General features: G+C 38.1%; 1 protein-coding gene across 2 annotated transcripts in view; it reads right to left on the bottom strand.

Moving 5' to 3' along the window:
- Positions 1-19,605, bottom strand: part of ATP10B (ATPase phospholipid transporting 10B (putative)) — a 71,690-nt gene that overhangs the window by 44,391 nt on the left and 7,694 nt on the right. For both annotated transcript variants that reach the window (XM_070934309.1, XM_070934310.1), the window contains 3 exons: positions 11,569-11,773; positions 9,217-9,302; positions 5,759-5,865 (listed from right to left, as the gene is read on the bottom strand). In XM_070934309.1, the coding sequence (XP_070790410.1) occupies positions 5,759-5,865; positions 9,217-9,302; positions 11,569-11,773 (398 nt within the window). The remainder of the gene's footprint in view (positions 1-5,758; positions 5,866-9,216; positions 9,303-11,568; positions 11,774-19,605) is intronic.

Below are 19,605 nucleotides of genomic sequence, written 5' to 3'. Positions count from 1 at the left end.
GAAAACATGTTTAACGGATTGGCATGTGCAAGAACATGATTTCCAGAGATGTTGAGTGTCTCGCAATTTCAAAGGTTTTGGAAAGAATTATATCTCACAGAGAAACTATTAATATCTTCTCTGGAGGAAGTTTGGAGAAGCAAAGAAAAGTCTCTAAAACAAAAATTACTGCTCAAATTAAGACATAAATCCTTGAGGAAAAAAATGAGGTCTGCAGGTGTGTTGCAAAGGACATAGTTTGAAGTCAAAAGAACCTTGATTCAACCTGTGGGCATATAATTCTTGGGCACATCAAAGGAAGAAATCTTAAAGAAAGTGAGGGATGGATAGATTCAGAGAAATGGTCCAAAGAAGAGGAATGTTCACATTGTGCTATGCATGACTGAAGGCCAAAATAGATTTAAAAAAATACCAATGTCACAAAGAATAACAGGTTCATGGAAGAGATTACAGATGGATTATACAGAAAAGATTACCAAATCCACAAATTCAAAAATGAGCATATTTATCTTTTTAGGTTGGATTCAAACATTTCCTATTTGGAATGATAAGGCTGAGACTGGTATAAACACTTCCTCATTCCTATAGATGTAATTTGAACTGCATTCTTGGCAACAGACTTCCAGTGGTAGATTGACATTGCAGAAAGCCAAGAAGATTATATATATATCAATATATCCCGAATTCCTTAAAATCTTGGATTTACCGGAAATAAATAATGGTAAAACTGGGAAAGTTTTTAAATCTGCAGCTGAGAGGAACAGCTGCCAGACAGCACAGATAATTAGATGAAGTTGTAGTTTGATAGGGCTATTATGTTCTTACTGCTTCTCATCAATCTGGATTTAGAAAGCTGAAAGGCTTTTTAAAAATATCCTGAAAATAAGTACATAAATAGTTTGGATTTTTATTTAAAGAGAAAAAAGGAGGAGGATCAGGATGGGATTTTATAAAATCATCCACAACGTGGAGAGAATGAATAGAGAACTATTTTAAACTCAACTTTAACAAAGTTTTTATTGTAGATTATTTAATAATTACATATTTAAGGAAAGTTAAACATTAATTTCTTTGAGGTTTCTTAATAGAACAGATGGATGTAATGGGTATATTATTTACTTCTGCTGAATGTTATTTATTATTTTAAGGTACTTAAAATAATAAATGGCCAGTTTCTAAATTTGGTTAATAAAATTAAAAATAAATGTCTTCTAAATCTTCTGAATAAATAAAGCCTCTCCCAAATATAAGAAGCAAATGCTAGCTAATAATTGCTATACAATTTTACAATTGTCACCCCTTACATAATTTTTAACAAGACTGGAACAGAGCTCAACGATACATTCAAGGTTCTATCATGGAATCTCACATAAGAAGACTGGAGCCAAGAAATCAAAACAATACTTTTAAAAATGTCTCTCCTTTCATAAAACTATAATCTTTGGTGATCTCCCTCCCAAGAGCTTTTCCGAGTAGTACTGAAATCCTTAAGTTCCAGATGATTATCTTCTTCTGAGCTTGTGCAAGAATGTAAAAAAAAAAAAAAAAAAAGATCTGTGAGATTCTGGCCATTTAAAAAAAAAATGTATATATAACTTTTATTTTTTAAAAAGCTTTGGGATTCTGCAGTTGCCATCTGGGGATGTTGTTTCTTGGTACTTCAGGGGCTATGCTGACAAATCCTGGATTAGTTCACTATGTATTGGACAGCAATATTAATGGGAATTAACCATAACTCATTCAAATGAGTTTTCACATTCTGAAATAATTGGCTTAATAGAAATTATCAATTGCTGCTCCATCATGTTCTTGTGACTTTCTCAGCACCATCTGGCTGGCTACAATGGAAACCAGAGTGATTAGTTTAATGGATTTTTGATTTGATCCACCAATCAATTCATAAATTCTGTCTCTGAACCCAATCCAGAAGCAACAGACATATAGTCAATGGAGATGACTTCCTGAAATGAGAGTTCCTATAGAGCTCCCTGAAGTGTGATAATCAGAGAAATGTATTTGATATCTAGGTTAATTAATGGACTATTACAGGAATGGAAACAGGACTGATGATTTATTTATTTATTTATTTACAAATATTTATATGCCACCCTTCTCCCAAAGGACTCAGGGCGGCGAACACAAGTTAAAAAGATACAATAATTAAAAAAATCCTAATTAAAAACCAATTAAAACAGGGACAAATAAATAATAAAACCCAAGAATCAGAATCAGCCCATTTGTTGAAACAGCCAAGTCCTTAGGCCTCGACGGAAGGAGCGGAGATCAGGGGCCATCTGGAGCTCGGTGGGTAACTCATTCCAGAGGGCAGGAGCGCCCACAGAGAACGCTCTACCCCTGGATATCACCAGCCGACATTGTCTGGTCGACGGTACCCTGAGGAGGGCAGCTATAATTATTTATTGTTGCACATTTTGTTTTGTAAAAGTTCTGGCACAGTATATTGAGACCATGTTATATGCTGTATCTCACTTCCATGAAGACAACAAAGTTTTATTTTAGTGTCTTAAAAGAGTGTAGGGATGTGGGATGCTTCTAGATACTATTTTCTTCTGCCTTTTGGGCTGATTAAATCTCAATCCATTGTTCAATGCTTTCTGCAAACCAGCTCTGGGGCATATCATCAGACCTGTATTCCTTGTTCCATTTGGAAAGTTAATTTGCATTTTCCGTCCCTTGTTTCAGAAACATATGGGACCTGATTTCCAGAGAATCATTCTGTGTTTGTTAGCATGTGTTTCCCCTTTGGTTTCCATGTCCCTAAGCTTTCGATTCCTTGCTGGCACTTTATTTAGCCTAGCAAGGAGAAAACGCTCAAGTGCAGTTTTGTTTGCATGTGGTTCTCATGGGGGTTTGTTGCCTTGCAGCACTCAGGATTCGCTGGGATAACACACTTCACGCATTATGCAAAAATGCCACTTTTGCAAGATTTACAATGATTCACAGACTCTGCCATGGTGATTTGATTCCATGTGAAGAGGAGCTATTTGAAGCTTCTCTGCATTAATAGTTTCAATAGTCAGTCTTTCCTTGCAACGGTTTTAATAGCCGGCAATTGGAAAAAAAATATCTTGCAATACAGTCAGTGGATGTACAAAAATATAGGTGAACAAGTGCGTGAGCAGTGTGCCAGTATCTATCTGCGTGTGTGTGAAGAATACTAAGAATGCCATTGTTCCTCTTTTTATGCAGGTAGAGCAACCTAATGGGGACAATGCATCCAGCAACTGGCTAGTTTTTAAAAAACGAGTACGTGGCCAGCAGTCTTTGTGCATAGGTGTCTACAACTGAAAAGCTACAGTTGTACAGGCAACATCATACTGAATGCGCTTGAGATTACTGATAATGTGGAGAAATCATAGATTAGGTTTAAAGTCTGTTTGGGATTATTTGCAAATGGAATGGCTGGTGGTTAGAGAAGTCCTTATTCACAATGAATATCAACCAGAGCCAAAGAAATGCAGAGTACTTTAATGCCTTAAAACCTAATTAGATGGCCGACTGATTTCTAAGTAAGTTTGACTGTTTCACAGCTGCCAGAGTGACTTAATGAGAATCTACTAGTGTGTGTTCTGGGTGAACATAAAGAAAGTCCAATAAGTTAGATCCAGCAGTGAATAATTTTAATGCTGTTTAGTTCTTCCCAAAGTGAATCTGAAGTACCAACAAAACAGCAGGCCAGAAAGAAACACAGAGTAAATTGGAATCTAATGGTTCCCATTTCAGGAGAAGTTGTAACCAAGGAATTTCATTACATAGGGCCTGATTATTTAAAGGATCACGTATTTTCTGTGGTTTTTGTCTGGCCTGCACAACTAGGCATATTCAGCATGCTCAATGTCCCATGCATTAAGCAGCTCCACTGATGGGATCTAGGAGGCATGCCTTTTCTGTTGCAACCCCTGCTATCTGGAGCACCATCCCAGATGCATTTCCCCCCATCTGAGCTCTTTCCCCAAGACTTGGGTTTGGTGATGAGTCCTATATATTTGAATATTATTTGGAGCCTTGGTGGTGCAGTGGTTAGAATAGAGTATTGCAGGGTAATTTTGCTGACAGCCAGAAGTTTAATTCAGATCAGCTCAAGGTTGACTCACCTTCCCATCCTCCCAAGATCGGTAAAATGAGGACCTAAATTGTTGGGGGCAATATGCTGACTTTGTAAACTGCTCACAGAGCACTACAAAGCACTATGGAGCAGTATATAAGTGCCATTGCTATTGCTAAGTGCTATTTAATGGTTATTTTTATTCTGGCACTTGAGTTTTTAATGGTATTTTTATGGTTTTACTGTAATCTGCTCAGGGTTATTGTAGAGTTGGGTGGCCTTACACATTTCTAATAAATACAATATAAAAACAAAACCAGTATTATCATGGTGATATGAGGTTTCCACTTTTCCTTGCTCATAAGCAATTGGTATTGTGGGAACACCTCTGGCATCAAAGAAAAGACATTTTGAAAAGCGATTTACTAGGAAAATAAAAGTCTTCCCAAGAGGTACTGCTAGGTTTATGCCTGTGTTCTTAAAGTCAGGAGCTGCTACAGCATTTAAAGTGACAAGATAAGGATGGAAATTAGTTCCAAATGTCTCTTTCCTGAGTGATAGTTTTACTGTTATCAGCACTGCAACATTTTTATGCAAACTAAAAAAAGTGCATGCTGATACCTCAGTCAGAAGCCAAGTTATTCAGAGCAAACCGAAATGAAATTTAGGCAGTTCTTGACGACTTGGGATGGGGATTTTATATTCACAATATAAGGTGAAGACAACTCTTCAGATTGGTTAAGATTGCAACTTCCCCTTTTCCCAGCCTAAGAATTTGAAGAGTTCCAGAACCCATTATTTTAAAAATCATTCTTGACAATGCATTCTTCTCTCTGTGTAGTATAACCATTCACCTATATTCAGTCACTAATGAAACACACCATAACCTTTTTTCCCTTTCCATTTTACACATCTTGATTAAGTGCTGCTCTTATAGTGATCTTCAACAAGCATTTCTAAGGTAGTTTACAAAAACAGCACAATCCTCCTGCTCACAACCCTGTGAAGAATGCCACCAAAGGCAGTTGGTTTCTTGTATGTACTGAATAACGCAACATTTCTTCTTCTCTCAAACCATAAAGCTGCCCTTCAAGAAGCAAGGTATAATTAACCAAAGTGATGCATTAAGTAAGAATATATTTCTCAGAATAAACTACGAATGGTAACACAGGTAGTTTTTGAGTTCTCTAAAATTATTACTCAGCTTAAAAATTATCCAAAATAATGAAGAGTGGGAGCTGGTATAAAAAAAATTAGTAGGGGTAGATTCAGGGGTGCTATTCAGCAGGTTCTGACAGGTTCTGGAGAACCGGTAGCGGAAATTTTGAGTAGTTTGGAGAACTAGCAAATACCACCTCTGGCTGGCCCCAGAAGTGGGGTGAGAATGGAGATTTTGCAATATCTTTTCCCCAGGAGTGGGAAGGGAATGGAGATTTTGCAATATCCTTCTCCTGCCATACCCACCGAGCCACACCCAGCAAGCCACACCACGCCCACCAAGCGACGCCCACAGAACCGGTAGTAAAAAAATTTGAATTCCACCACTGGGTAGATTCCTCAATTCTGCATTTTACAGAGAAAGTGCTAGAGGCAAAACAAATTTTACATTGCACAAAAAGTGCTGGGGGAAAAGAACTTTTCGTGACCCTGGTATCAATCTGTAGCTGTATGAAAAACAAATCCAGTAATTACCTGCATAGATAACAATTCCTATCGCAACCTCTGTATTCCTTATTACGCAACCACGAAGAAGAAGGTTTTCATTGTCAAGTCCAATTCGTGTGCAATCAGGCTGTTCCCTGCAAAGAAGATAGATGTCCGTTGTTTTCTTCATATCTTTTTTCTTGTTCTCTCAGTACTAAATAATACACTACTAATGTCGTGACCGTGGGTGATTATGTTTTGAGGCTCACTGATGGTATAAAGTACTGCAGGGGATCGCTGCCATGCTGAGGTTTCAAATCAGTGTTAAAAGGCTGAGAATTTACATTACAGAAAAGATGATTTCTCTGATGTCTTGTGCCCTGGGCTTCTACAGATCAACATGTAATGTTTTGACACAACACATTTTTTTTTTAATTTCACACAATACATTCTTTTAATGTAAGTGTTCAAAGATCTCGGAGGCTCTTCCTACTTTCTGTTGTACCAAAGTGTCAGCAGTGGAAATTCAATACATTGGGTATATTTGCCAGCAGCATTTAAAGAAAGGATGTCCTTGCCACTGCAGATAAATCTATGTACATGGTGAAATGCTCGCAGGCACTTGATTGGATTTTTCATACTTAATGCTCAAAGGCTGTTTTAAAGCAACCATCTGTCTTTTGTCTGAAAAAAAGCCTCAAAATGCTTCAGTTTTTTTTTCCTCTATGACCCATCTTTCAAGCTTACTTTTGGAAGATTCTGAAAAGAATGTTTATCACAAATTCGCCTTCCTTATGGTGGAATCTAAGGCGAGAGAAAGACTTTGGAGGGCAACACAGAACATCGCCACATTTCTGAAAAATACCACCCATTGAAACTATCAGAACCCTGACACTCAGAAAAATTGACTTTGCTAGACATTTCTAGCAAATTAATATTCAGGATTGGAATAAATGAGGTTTTAACAGCAAGAAGGAATGCCATTTTGCTATTATTTTTGTTGTCTCCTTCTCACAGAGGAGAGGGGGATGATGCCATACAAGTGCGTTGGTCTGATTTCTCTATGGGGGATCCTTTCCTTTCCTTTCCTTTCCTTTCCTTTCCTTTCCTTTCCTTTCCTTTCCTTTCCTTTCCTTTCCTTTCCTTTCCTTTCCTTTCCTTTCTTGTCCTGTCCTGTCCTGTCCTGTCCTGTCCTGTCCTGTCCTGTCCTGTCCTGTCCTGTCCTATCCTATCCTGTCCTGCCCAAGTCAATACCTTATTTCTTTTACTTTACATCAGAAATTGGTAGAAAACTTCTCTATCAGTGTTTGACCATTGAATTTGGATGCTACAAATGACAGTTTGGGAGAGTTTGTGCGAACTACAGGCTGCTTCATCTCTTATGCCAGCCTTTCTGTTAACTGCTATCTGTACATACTTGCAAAGGTTAGGGAATAGGTGATTGGATTTTCAGTTCTATGCCTTGAATATATGCTTTTAATGTAGGAAATCTCAGCTGCAATTTTCCACTAAAAAAGGAACAGATAAAGGATCAGCCTCAGACCTAAAGAAAGTCCTCATCAATGAGGCATGGGCCTTTCCCAATTTTAAAATACTTGGCTACAATATAAAATGAAGATCCATAGAAACAAAATAATTACAGCCCATCTTCAGATGATCCTGATACTGGCATGCCATAAGACAGTTTCTAGGAACAGCAATCACGAGACACACCCAGCAGTGTTGATTTACATTTACCTTTGTTGGGAATTGACATTTGTTTGCATATTTAAATATCCTGGGCTCTGTAGTATTAGTTTCATATCACATGGGTTGTATAAACCCAATGACTCTTCATGAGTCAGAATAATTAACTACAGATAGATAGCAACAAGAATATGTTCTGGATAACTTGCAGTGCTTAGATGGGGCACTATAGAAGAAGGCTGTATTAGTTCACTTTTAGATTATAAAAACATTCAGTGTCCTATGGAATAATTTATCAGTACACTTCCCACTAGTTGATATATCATGTTAGGAGTTGGATGGATTAACCTGATTGGTGAATATATTTTTGGAAAGCTCTTTAGTAATTCACCCATTGTAAACAGAAAGAGCAGACAAGGTTGAATACCCAGGTATCAGCCTCAGGTATCTTTTCCTGATATTGCTCTCAGGAAACAGCCAGAGTGGCACAGATAAAGGACTGCATCCTAGACTCCTGAATCTATGGAAGACTAATATGGTTCCAGCTCTTCAGATATTTCTCATTATTAAAGGAAATTGAGGATGGAAATGGTTGAGGCAAATATTTCATTAATTTCTCCCCACATTTGCATTTTTGGGAAGCCTAAAAATGACCTAAGAGGACTTTAAGCTGAAGAAAGCAGAATTTGCAGAAATGTGGTTGACTTGCTTACATAGTGCATCTGTTTATTATTTATTTATTTATTTATTGGTTCGATTTATATGCCGCCCTTTTCCGGAGACTCAGGGCAGCTTACAATGCGTTAAGCAATAGCCTTCATACTTTTGTATATACCTGCTTAGTAGGGCTTTCGCCCCCCCCCAAGCGGTGTTCTTTTTTATACAAAGTCAGCTTATTGCCCCCACAAACTGGGTCCTCATTTTACCTACCTCGAAAGAATGGAAGGCTGAGTCAACCTTGAGCCTGGTGAGATTTGAACTTGCAGTAATTGCAGGCAGCTGGTGTTACTTAACAGTGCTTTAGTCTGCTGCGCCACCAGAAGACTATTTTGTGAAATGAAGTCACAAAATAGTCTTCTGGTGCAAACTCTGAATCCCTAATTCCGACATAGGATGCACTGCAGAGCTCCTGAGCTCATTCAAATTCTTTCTGAAGATGTCAGGTCCTCATCCTATAATAATCACACAAATCCATCTAATTCCATTCTTAAACAATGACAATTGCTCCCACTTTATAAGGATACTTTGGTAGAGGATAAAAGAAATTTTATTCTTAAAGTGCTCAAGCCAAACACAAAGTTCTCTGCAGAACATCAGCAGTACTAATAGTCTATTCAGTCTTAATCCTCATGGAAGAAGAATGAATATAGCAAAATATTGCTGAATATATTTATTTCTGGACTATTTGCATACTTGGGAAGAGTACAATAATAGTTATATAAATTGTTCACAATATCTCAAAACATTTTGAGTAGAATATAATCATAACGTAACATAACGTAACATAACGTAACATAACATAACATAACATAACATAACATAACATAACATAACATAACATAACATAACATAACATAACATAACATAACATAACATAACATAACATAACATAACATAACATAACATAACATAACCTAACCTAACATAACATAACATAACATAACAACGTTGTTATGGCATTCTTTACAAACTGCAGCAATGAAAAATAATAAAATGTGCTGTGAAATCATGACACATACATATTTTATTACTTTCCCCTGTTCTCTACTGGCTCTGATAATAGTGATTGAATGGTAAAAATAAAAACTACAGTAACTTACATATAGCCTGTAAATCTATTGAGATCATTGTTAGGTTTTTCACAAACAATGATATTTTGGAATAATTCTGGCTCAAATTCCGTATTCTGTAAAGAAACAAACAAAACAAAATTAATGATTTGTAGTAGCAAATGGTTGTGCTTGACATCGGGGGTCTGGGTGAGCGTGGCCAGGTGGGCATGGTCATGGTGGGTGTGGCCAGTTCAAAATCACTTGTATCGGGGCTTCCTGGAGTGCTCTGCCAGCGAAAATGTAAATGGGAAGGCGGCATGCGGTCCTCCTGAGCTATTTTCGCTGGCAGAGGTACCACGGGCTGGTCCTTCACTGTTTCCAGGATGGCCCCATGGGACAAATCTAAGCACCCCGTGGGCCGGATCCAGCGTGCGGGCTTTGAGTTTGACACCCTTGGTCTAGATGATGCTGACTTTATTTTTTTGTCTTTAACCAGGACCTGTCATTAATGTGTTTGAGAAATCTATAATTTAAATAATATAATTCTTCCAAAATTAAAAATTTCACAAATGGATTTATATATAAAATGGATAAAATGAAATATTCATTATACTGCTTCTGAAAAAAATATTAATGTGGGAACAGGGATATTATTTCTGGCCAATCAGGCTTAAATTTGAAGTAAGACTAACATTTATTATCAATTTTTCATATCCCACTGAATTTTGCATCCCAAAATGCACATGTATATTAACATTTCCAGTAGGTGGATGAAGCTTTAGTTTTCTCCTGAAGTAAGTGATTTTAAATTGGATTTAGTCCACCTAAGTCCTTTCAATGCATTTGAATAAAATCACAATACCATATATGCCTATATATAGTGGTGAAGTGTTACTAAGTTTATTTCTATGTGATAAGCTTGGAAGTCACTTCTTTCTACATTTCTTTTTTCTTTATTATGTTCTTTATTATGTTCTTTATTATGTTTATTATATATCATGTTATATAATCTCACTTTTTTCTTTCTTTTTCTTTGCAATTTTCATCTCTCTCTTTCTCTCTTACTATTATAAATAAAATAGTTATTTTTAAAAAAAAGATTCTGAAGAAAACTGAGTGAAGGTGCAAGGAAATCTTACATATTGGTAAAAAGTCACTGCTTGCCTGCTGGATTTTTTAAACTGGTGGTCACAACATTCTCTTTAAGATATATCTCTGGACCCATTAATGGCTTGCTTGAAATTAATGACTGTGTCTTGGTTAGGGGTAAACTTAGAACCTCATTCCCAGGCTGTACACACTAATATAACCAATCAATTGATCTGCACAGGGTGGATGACCATCTGATAGTGCAGCCTGCAAGCTGGCTCATCATTTTGGAGCACAATAAATCACCTGTTTTTTCATCCCTTCCCCCAACTATAGGCTTGTCAAACATCTGACAGTCTACACAAAAGTGCTGACAGACTGAAAGTTTCTGTGCAGGCCTGGAGTAGAGCATGCCCTTTCCTGTGCTGATAAACCCATGCTTCAAAACCCAGCTTTTGTGTAAGATTAATGTAACATTTCAACAGCTGGTATGTTATAAAGATTACTTTTCTACTCTCTTCTGCTCTATTCTACTAATAATTACAACTTGGAATAAGAACCTGAGGCTGTCTCACAAGACCTCCATATCGCGTTTCCATAGAAGAGTCCTGAGGAACCTTGAATCCCCCACCTGAAATGGTCCCATCTTCATGCCTTTTGCAAACAAAGGTGGATATAAATTATTCCCTAAGTGTCCTTTATGCTCTTGTCTTGCTGCACTCTCAGGGGTGAAATTCAGCAAGTTCTGACAGGTTCTGGAGAACCGGTAGCGGAAATTTGGAGTAGTTTGGAGAACTGGCAAATATCACCTCTGGCTGGCCCCAGAGTGGTGTGGGAATGGAGATTTTGCAATATCTTTCCCTCAGGAGTGGGGAGGGAATGGGGATTTTCCAGTATCCTTCCCCTGGAGTAGGATGGAAATAGAGATTTTGCAGTATCCTTCCCCTGCCACGCCCACTAAGCCATGCCCTCAAGCCATACCATGCCCTCATGCCACGCTCCCAGAACCGGTAGTAAAAAAAAATTGAATTTCACCACTGTGCACTCTGGGTAAGTTTTAAAAATCAGCGGCTTAGAAAACTGTTCCAAGAGACACTTAAAATGCAGAGGGAAAAAAAAATGGGGGTGGGGGAGAGTTATATTTAATTATTTAATTTTCTAGTCTTGACTGAAAATAACCAATGGTTTCAAATTCTGAAACATACTGAAAATGTCTCTCTCCATATCTGGGACAATTGGACCCTTCCTTCCCTAAAGGAGGCAGTGATCTTGTTCTCTTCTACCAAAAAAAGAGAGAGGAAAGTTGCTTACCTGATGGGAGAAGCCTTTCACAACTTGTCTTTGTTTAAGGTTGGTCTCGCCATCCAGATTTGCTGTCTCCAGATAACAGATCCTGTTCTGATCAGAGGAGTAGAGTAGCAGAATATCAGCAGGAATGACCTCATTGCACTGCAGCTGCACAAAATCTCCCACTTGAACATCTTTCCAGCACTTCTCAATGTAGGTGTTTTGGCTCCTGTTAGGAGAAGATGCACCATCAGTTAACAATCTGTGACTGCCCTATCAACGCCCGGAGCACCTCTTTTCTTTAGGGCCCAGAAAAGCATTTGTTTAAAGACATTTTTTTTAATGCAAGTGGATTTATGGGGAAAGCAGATCCATCCATCCATCCATCCATCCATCCATCCATCCATCCATCCATCCAATTTGTATGGCCATCTATCTCAACAAGTGATTCTAGGTGGAAAAAGAATCTTAAAATATATTAAAAAACAATTGCTAAGATAAATATAGGAAGTGAATCATATCAACTTTCACAAGCAACCAGATGCTTTGAAAGTTGATACTATATCATTGATATCTCTACTCAGGGGAATTCCCCTAAGTTCATATTTTTAAGTTCAAGAGGATCAATAAGTTATCAAGTAGTTTTTAAGGAGACGGACAAATCTACAAAAAATGTTTCATTAATCTATGTTGTCATATAATGGTAAAACTGGATTAAAATTTCAGGTGTATCTTTTTCTTTAGGTCAACAGAGTAGTAACATTTTAGAACTGATTACTGCTAATAAAGATTTTTTTAAAAAACATTTGCGTTATTGCAAAAAAATGTTTTGGGTTGCCTTAAGCTGTAGGATGGCAGTGTATAAAATTAAATATCTTTGTTTTCACAAATGCAGTCAAAACACATTAGCATCATCTAACACTCTTAAATTATTGTCAACGCTGAAAAGTGTTCCCACGTTACTTATTTAGATTTGTTATAGCCACCCACTTCAGTCTTCTCTCTATATGTATTATAAAATATTTATCTTTAGTTTTTGCAGCAATCATTCCCTTATATGGATTTTTCCTTATCCATGGGCTTTTTTCATATCACCTTTCCAGCACAGATTTTCCATCCCATTACTATAATTCCATGATAATGTGTAACAGATTATTTTTCACTCTGTTTCAAATGACTCCCATAGCTTTTTCTTTATGTCCGCTGACCCTTTATTCAATTTATTTACTAATGCTTTTTCAACAGAACTCACACATCCTCTTCTTGTACCAATTATATTTTTTTGTTTCTTTCTCTTTTTCCCTCCACCTTCATATAACCCATGTTTCTAGTTGTCCACCGAATTTTGTTTTTCCAGCTTTGGATTTTCTTTTTTCTGCATTGGTCCACCAGCAGCAAGATTCCTAGCTACATCAAGGACATCATCCAACACTATAACGTCTTCACCTTATCTTGTTATCTATCCAGTTTTTAAAAATAAAATATGAAAGTTGTTTGTTCTTGCCTTTGCTGTTGTTGTTCAAATGACCATCCAATTCCAGTAAATATTATTGCTGTCTGATAGTGATGCTTGCTTGTTTTAGTGGGCTGTTGGGATGACCTTCTTTACTTGTTGACTCTACCTGGAGAATACACTGGCATACACTCCCAGTACATTTTGCTCATCCCTCTCAGGAACGGTCCATTCTCCCAACTACAATGACTCAGGATAGCAGGACTTAAGAGCTTCATTGTGCTCACATACTTTATTCATTCTCTCAGTCTTTGGAAATGATCAAATCAGTCATGCTTTTAGATTTATATTTATTCTTTTGACATGCATATGTATGAATAATTTTATACTTAAAACAGGCATTTTTTTTTTAAAAAAAGAAGGTAACCATAGATCCTCATTATCATTCTCTCTTGGGTTTCTGAAAGGTCCAGTCATGTTATTTGCATTCCTATTCCTACCAGCTATTCATGTCACCTAACAGAATAATGTTTTCATCCAGATTACATTCATTCAAAATGCTGCATTATTTTTCCCAAGATGGTTCTCCAGTTCTTCTATAATCACCATTCACTGGAGTTTAATTTGCAACTGTATGGATTCCTGTTTTTATATGCAACCCCCAACAATTAATATATTTTAGCACTTTCATTCCTAATTAAGCCTGCTCTTGCCCCCATTTATATATAAATCAACTCCATTTCAATAAAAATCATCCAACCTTTATTTGGATCTATTACATCCTTCCCTTTCCTTTTAGTTTCACACTATACACACAATATTCTTTCATTCTTTCATTTGATTTGTTAATGCATACGCTTTGATGTTCAGCCCCCTTGCAGTCCAAGTCACAAAGTTTTATATGACATGAACGACATCAAATGGATTCATAGTTATTGGCCTTTGCTGGTCATCATGGCCTTGGTTACCTGAGACTTTCAAATGATGCTTTTTAATAAGAGAAGGAAAGATTGATTAGTCATAGTCATGCCTGACCACATACAGCAAGGACAGTAGTGATTTGTTTTGATATACTCTGCTCAAGAATGTGTTCAGCCCAGTCTCCTGCTCGACAATGCATATGGGAGGCGGAAAGGAGGCAGTGGGAACACAAATTAAAGATACCTGGAAGCTGAAATGGAGAAGCTCTTCACAGGGATTGGTGATGGTGGCACTGGGTGTTAGGCGGCTGGACGTGTCGAGGAAAGGATTGGCAGTGAGTGAAAGTAGTGGAGGATCACAGGTGAATGGAAGCGACGGTAGCATTTGATGACATCACGGGCTGATGCAGGGATAATCAGCAGTCCGTTTGAATGCCTCAATCAGCTGGGAATAGCTCAGCTGTTCATTATGTGTGTGGGACAGGCAGAGCCAGCACAGACATATAAAAAGCGTTGAGAGGCAGCTGCTCTCAGCGCCAACTTTAAACTAATGTAACTTAGCGTTGCCTTGGATCTACCTTGCAGTTGCAATAAACCATTTGCCAACTCCGGTTTCAGCGTGGATTGTTTGGGGCTGTCAAGGTTTGTTTAGGAATGCTGAGAGAAAGTTGGCGCTGAGAGCTATGGATTTCATTGTGGACCTCCCAGAAAGCAATGGCAACATGGTACTATAGACTGTAATAGATCTGTTTTCCAGATAGGCACATTTTATACCATGTAGCGGGCTGCCCTCAGCTAGACGATTAGCGAAAATGTTCATTCAACGTATCTATTGTCTACATGGGGTACCTCAGTGAATTATCTCAGACAGAGGAATACAGTTTACAGCTAGGTTTTGACGAAACTTTATACAAGCTGTAGGAGCAACACAAGGATTAAATTCAGCCTTCCACCCTAGCACCAATGGGTAGCATTAGAGAAAGTAGCTAAGGAGTATAAACAGCAAGCAGATAAGAAGAGGGCAGAACATAAACCTTTCCGAGTGGGAGATCAAGTATATCTATCCACAATGTATATAAAACTGAGGATACCGAATAGAAAATTGGGTCCTAAGTATTTAGGCCCATTTAAAGTAATCAGAGTGATTAACCCAGTAACAGTAGCTCTGAAGCTCCCACCCCTACTAGGCAAGATCCACCCAGTATTTCATAGCAGTCTATTAAAATCAGTGGAAGCCTTCAGAGACCCCTCAGAATACCCTGGACCACTAAAGGACAACCAGTATGAAATAGACAAAATATTAGATTTTAAAATATACAGGGGCAAAGTCAAATACCTAGTACAGTGGAAGGGATATTCCTATGAGGATGCCTCCTGGGTGGCTGCGGAAAATATCAATGCTGAATGGCTGTTAAGACGGTTCTGTAGAAAAAACTCACAAAAGCTGAAGGCTGATGTTAACATCTCCAATTTATCTCTTGCAGGGGACTTCTGGTAAAGGGGGCCGCCTGTCGAGCCCAGTCTCCTGCTCGACAATGCATATGGGAGGCGGAAAGGAGGCTGTGGGAACGCAAATTAAAGATACCTGGAAGCTGAAACAGGGAAACTCTTCACAGGGATTGGTGATGGTGGCACTGGGTGTTAGGCGGCCGGACGTGTCAAGGAAAGGATTGGCAGCGAGTGGAAGTAGTGGATGATCACAGGTGGAGACGACAGCAGCATTTGATGATGTCATGGGCTGACACAGGGATAATTGGCAGCCCGTTTGAATACCTTGATCAGCTGGGAATAGCTCAGCTGTTCATTATGTGTGTGGGATGGGCGGAGCCTGCGCGGATATATAAAAAATGCTGAGAGGTGGCTGCTCTCAACACCAACTTTAAACTAAAGTAATTTAGCGTTGTCTCCGATCTACCTTGCAGCTGCAATACACCATTTGCTAACTCCGGTTTCAGCGTGGATTGTTTGGGGCTGTCAAGGTTTGTTTAGGAATGCTGAGAGAATGTTTATGCTATCCTATGCAAATGAGGATACCTAATCAATTATGGCTTAGAAGTCAGCATGCTATTGCCTGGTGGAGCAGTGGTTAGAATGCAGTGTTGCAGGCAAACTCTGCCCACAGCCTGGAGTTCAGTCCCAATGGGGTTCAAGGTATACTCAGCCTTCCAGACTTCTGAGATCAGTAAAATGAGGACCCAGATTGTTGGGGCAATATGCAAATAATACTAACATTATAAACCATCTAGAGAATGCTGTAAATCACTATGGGACAATGTATAAATTCTAAATGGTATTGCTATGGCCTTGAATCCATCAATTAGTAAATTAGTAAAAATAGTGTACTGACATATTCTGGATATAATCTTTTGACAGTTTACCAAAAAACCCCTGAGCTGATTAATTGAAACTGGCATTTTAAACTCAGCGTACCAGGTAGCAAGTAAATATTCCTTCAGATGGCTTTCTACAACTAGGGTAACTAACAAATTGAGGACATGTGAGTATGTATAAGAAAAGACTTGGAGAAAAGCTTTTCATTCTTCATGACAGATGAGACAGAAAGAACTGTGTTCATGGGTTGTATGGGGCTTTATATATTCAATGCCAGCAATTCAGTGGTGGGTTGCTACCGGTTCGCACTGGATTGGGTGAACTGGTACCGGTGTCGGCGTGAGGCTCCGCCCACCCGCCTGGACGCTTCTGCGCAAGTATGTGTGAGCACGCGCACACGCACGAGTGAACTGGTAGCGACAGGATTTGGAACTTGCTCCTGCAGCAATTGGAATTGTATTTGGGAGTCCACAACTAACCAAAGAGGTTAAAGACAAGGTAGGTTCCATGTGGTAGGAAACAATCTGAGTGCCATATTATTACTATCTGAAGCGTCCAAATTGCTTCAAGAGAAGTCCCATCTACTGTGCACCATGATAATCTAAAACAGTTTTTTCCAAGGCAAAAGTCATTATCATTGGGCTAGTTCCAGGGGTGAAATCCAGCAGGTTCTGGAGAACCAGTAGCGAAAATTTTGAGTAGTTTGAAGAACCGATAGCGGAAATTTTGAGTAGTTTGGAGAATCAGCAAATACCACCTCTGGCTGGCCCCAGAGTAGGGAGGGAACGGGGATTTTGCAGTATCCTTCCCCTGCCACACCCACCAAGCCACACCATGCCCACCAAGCCACGCCCACAGAACCGGTAGCAAAAAAAATTGTATTTCACCACTGGCTAGTGACTGTTCTGTGACTGAAAAAGTTCATCCATCTAAGATAACAAAGTATGTTTCATGCCCAGATGCCAAATTGGTATTCTGAGAGAAGACTAAATCTAATAGCACCTTAAACTCTATATTGACTCCCAAATGAGAAACACAAGATAATTGACACTAGTTCTCTGGTCAAAGAAAACATTTATTTACACTTTTTAGGCATTTCCTGCAATCCAATCAAATAGATGAAAAGAAGAAATGTAATCTATATATTAGATGGCAGAATTTTCAAACTTTCAGAATTTATACACCTTCAGTTAGCCGAATAAAGTTTCTTATGGTAAACTGCTTCTGCTTTAAATCAAAATACAGAGACAATTTATATTAAACATTGGAATGATTACCCTGACATTTTCAAGCCAATAGAGCAAGTCTCCAATGTTGCTTTCTGGAAACAGTCTACCATATAAGAATGAAACTCTAGTTTCTAATTCTCCAATATTCTATTAGAGAAAAAAAATGTAATAATGATCCAGGACAACCAGTATGGGTTAAAAAGATGACCAGATTAAAATGATTTTATAATCTTCATTGAGTAATGCAGCCTTGAGTTCTCATGAATTCAACTTCCTTTATTACCTTCCTTTTTCAGGATCAGTTGTAAACATACCACAATTGATCTAGATTGCACAATGCATGAAGTAAAAAAAACACATTTTTAGCAACAATGGTTGAGTTTAGAGAGCATATTGTATATTAAGATCAAATAAAATCATATTATGTTTAGTTTAAAGCTTCAATATGAAGCTTCCATAAAACTCTCTACATGCTGTTTTGGTAGTGGTTATTATTATGCGACACCTAACAACAATACTGATTCCCTTTAAAGCCACCAAATCCTAGCAAATTATTTTGAGGTTTTTTGGAAATAGGGATAGATAGTATAGAGAACCACATCATGGTTTTCATTTTATAACTATTTTATTTTAGGGCATGTACTTTTTGTTCCATCTGGCTTCTTTAATTTTGCTTCTTGTGTTTTCAAGCAATTCACAGTGTCTCACAGCTAGAAATGTTTAATAGGAAATGAAAATGGTGATTGCCTATAGAGCAGGGGTGAAATGCTCCTGGTTTGGACCGGATTGCATGGTGGTGGGTGGTTCGGAGAACCGGTAGCAAAAATCCCTGCCCAGCTGAGCCGCGCAAAAATCCCTGCCCAGCTGAGCCGCGCAATCATCAGAGGCTTTTTTTTATTTTTAAAAGCATTTTTTCTACACTTCTTCGGCCGAAAAAATGCTTTTAAAATAAATAAATAAATAAATAAATAAATAAATAAATAAATAAATAGCCTCTGATGATCACGCGGCTCAGCTGGGATCGTCAGAGACTTTTAAAAGCATTTTTTCTACAACCTCTTTGGCCGAAGAAGTTGTAGAAAAAATGTTTTTAAAAGAAAAAAAAGTCTCTGACGATCAGGCAACTCAGCTGGGATCGTCAGAAGCTTTTAAAAGCATTTTTTCTACAACCTCTTCGCCCCACCAAGCCATGCCCATAGAACTGGTAGTAACAAATTTCACATTTCACCACTGCTATAGAGTAGGTCTCATACTGGAGTGAGTGGATCCCATATATTTTATATCCATAATTTGATTGTTCCCAACCTGGATTTATGAAAGAGGGTTGGATCTATATCTGGTTCAATGCAGTTTGCCCAAGTCCAGTCAGGTCCAAATGAATGACTCCCACTTTCATCTTCCCAAAAAGAACTGATCTTTTAGAACTGTGCTTTTAGAGAGCACAGATCATATTAGGTTGATTTTCTTTATATTCCTTGCTTTGGTTAGGACATGTGGCAAAAGATTGCCTGTCAGTGCTAAATTTTCTCCTTCTCCCAGATGACTGAAAAGCACAACTGGTAGGAATTTGTGAAGACAATTTAAACCCAGCCTAATAGTACTAACACTGTGAAGAATTACCGCAAGGATGTTGCTAGCATTCCCTTTTTCTGTGTAATGAGCAAAATCAATGTTCAAAATGAGTGTGATGTCTTCAGGAACAGTTTGATCATGTGCTAAGATGTGGAAGAAATCTTCTATAGATATGTACATTCAAACATTGATTGTCTATTGGGAGAACACCCTTTCTCGAAAACCTGCATTATACAAAGCACTGGAACCAAAAGGTGTGGCACTGGCAATGATTGAAGAGGCACCTGGCTTTTCCAATAATGGAATTGTATGTAAATGGAAGTTTTGGCAAGAAGAAGTAAGACCCTGTCTCCCTGATAAATATTGTTACCTCCATTAATTCATTGCCTGGAGTTATTTCAGTGTTGCAGCATGTTTATTAATAACATTATGCAAATCAATTCTATTTAAGAGGAAGCCTTGGTTAGCCTTTTGCAAGGTAAAATTTCAAGATCAGCTGAAGACGAACATGGTATTAGGACATCAACAAGCTTTTCTAAGAGAAATCTCACAACAG

Source organism: Pituophis catenifer, unplaced genomic scaffold (assembly GCF_029215685.1).
Source record: "Pituophis catenifer annectens isolate HBS135680 unplaced genomic scaffold, rPitCat1.0.hap2 SCAF_2, whole genome shotgun sequence".
Classification (NCBI taxonomy): Eukaryota; Metazoa; Chordata; class Lepidosauria; order Squamata; family Colubridae; genus Pituophis; species Pituophis catenifer.
This window is presented reverse-complemented; position numbering and strand designations above follow the sequence as displayed.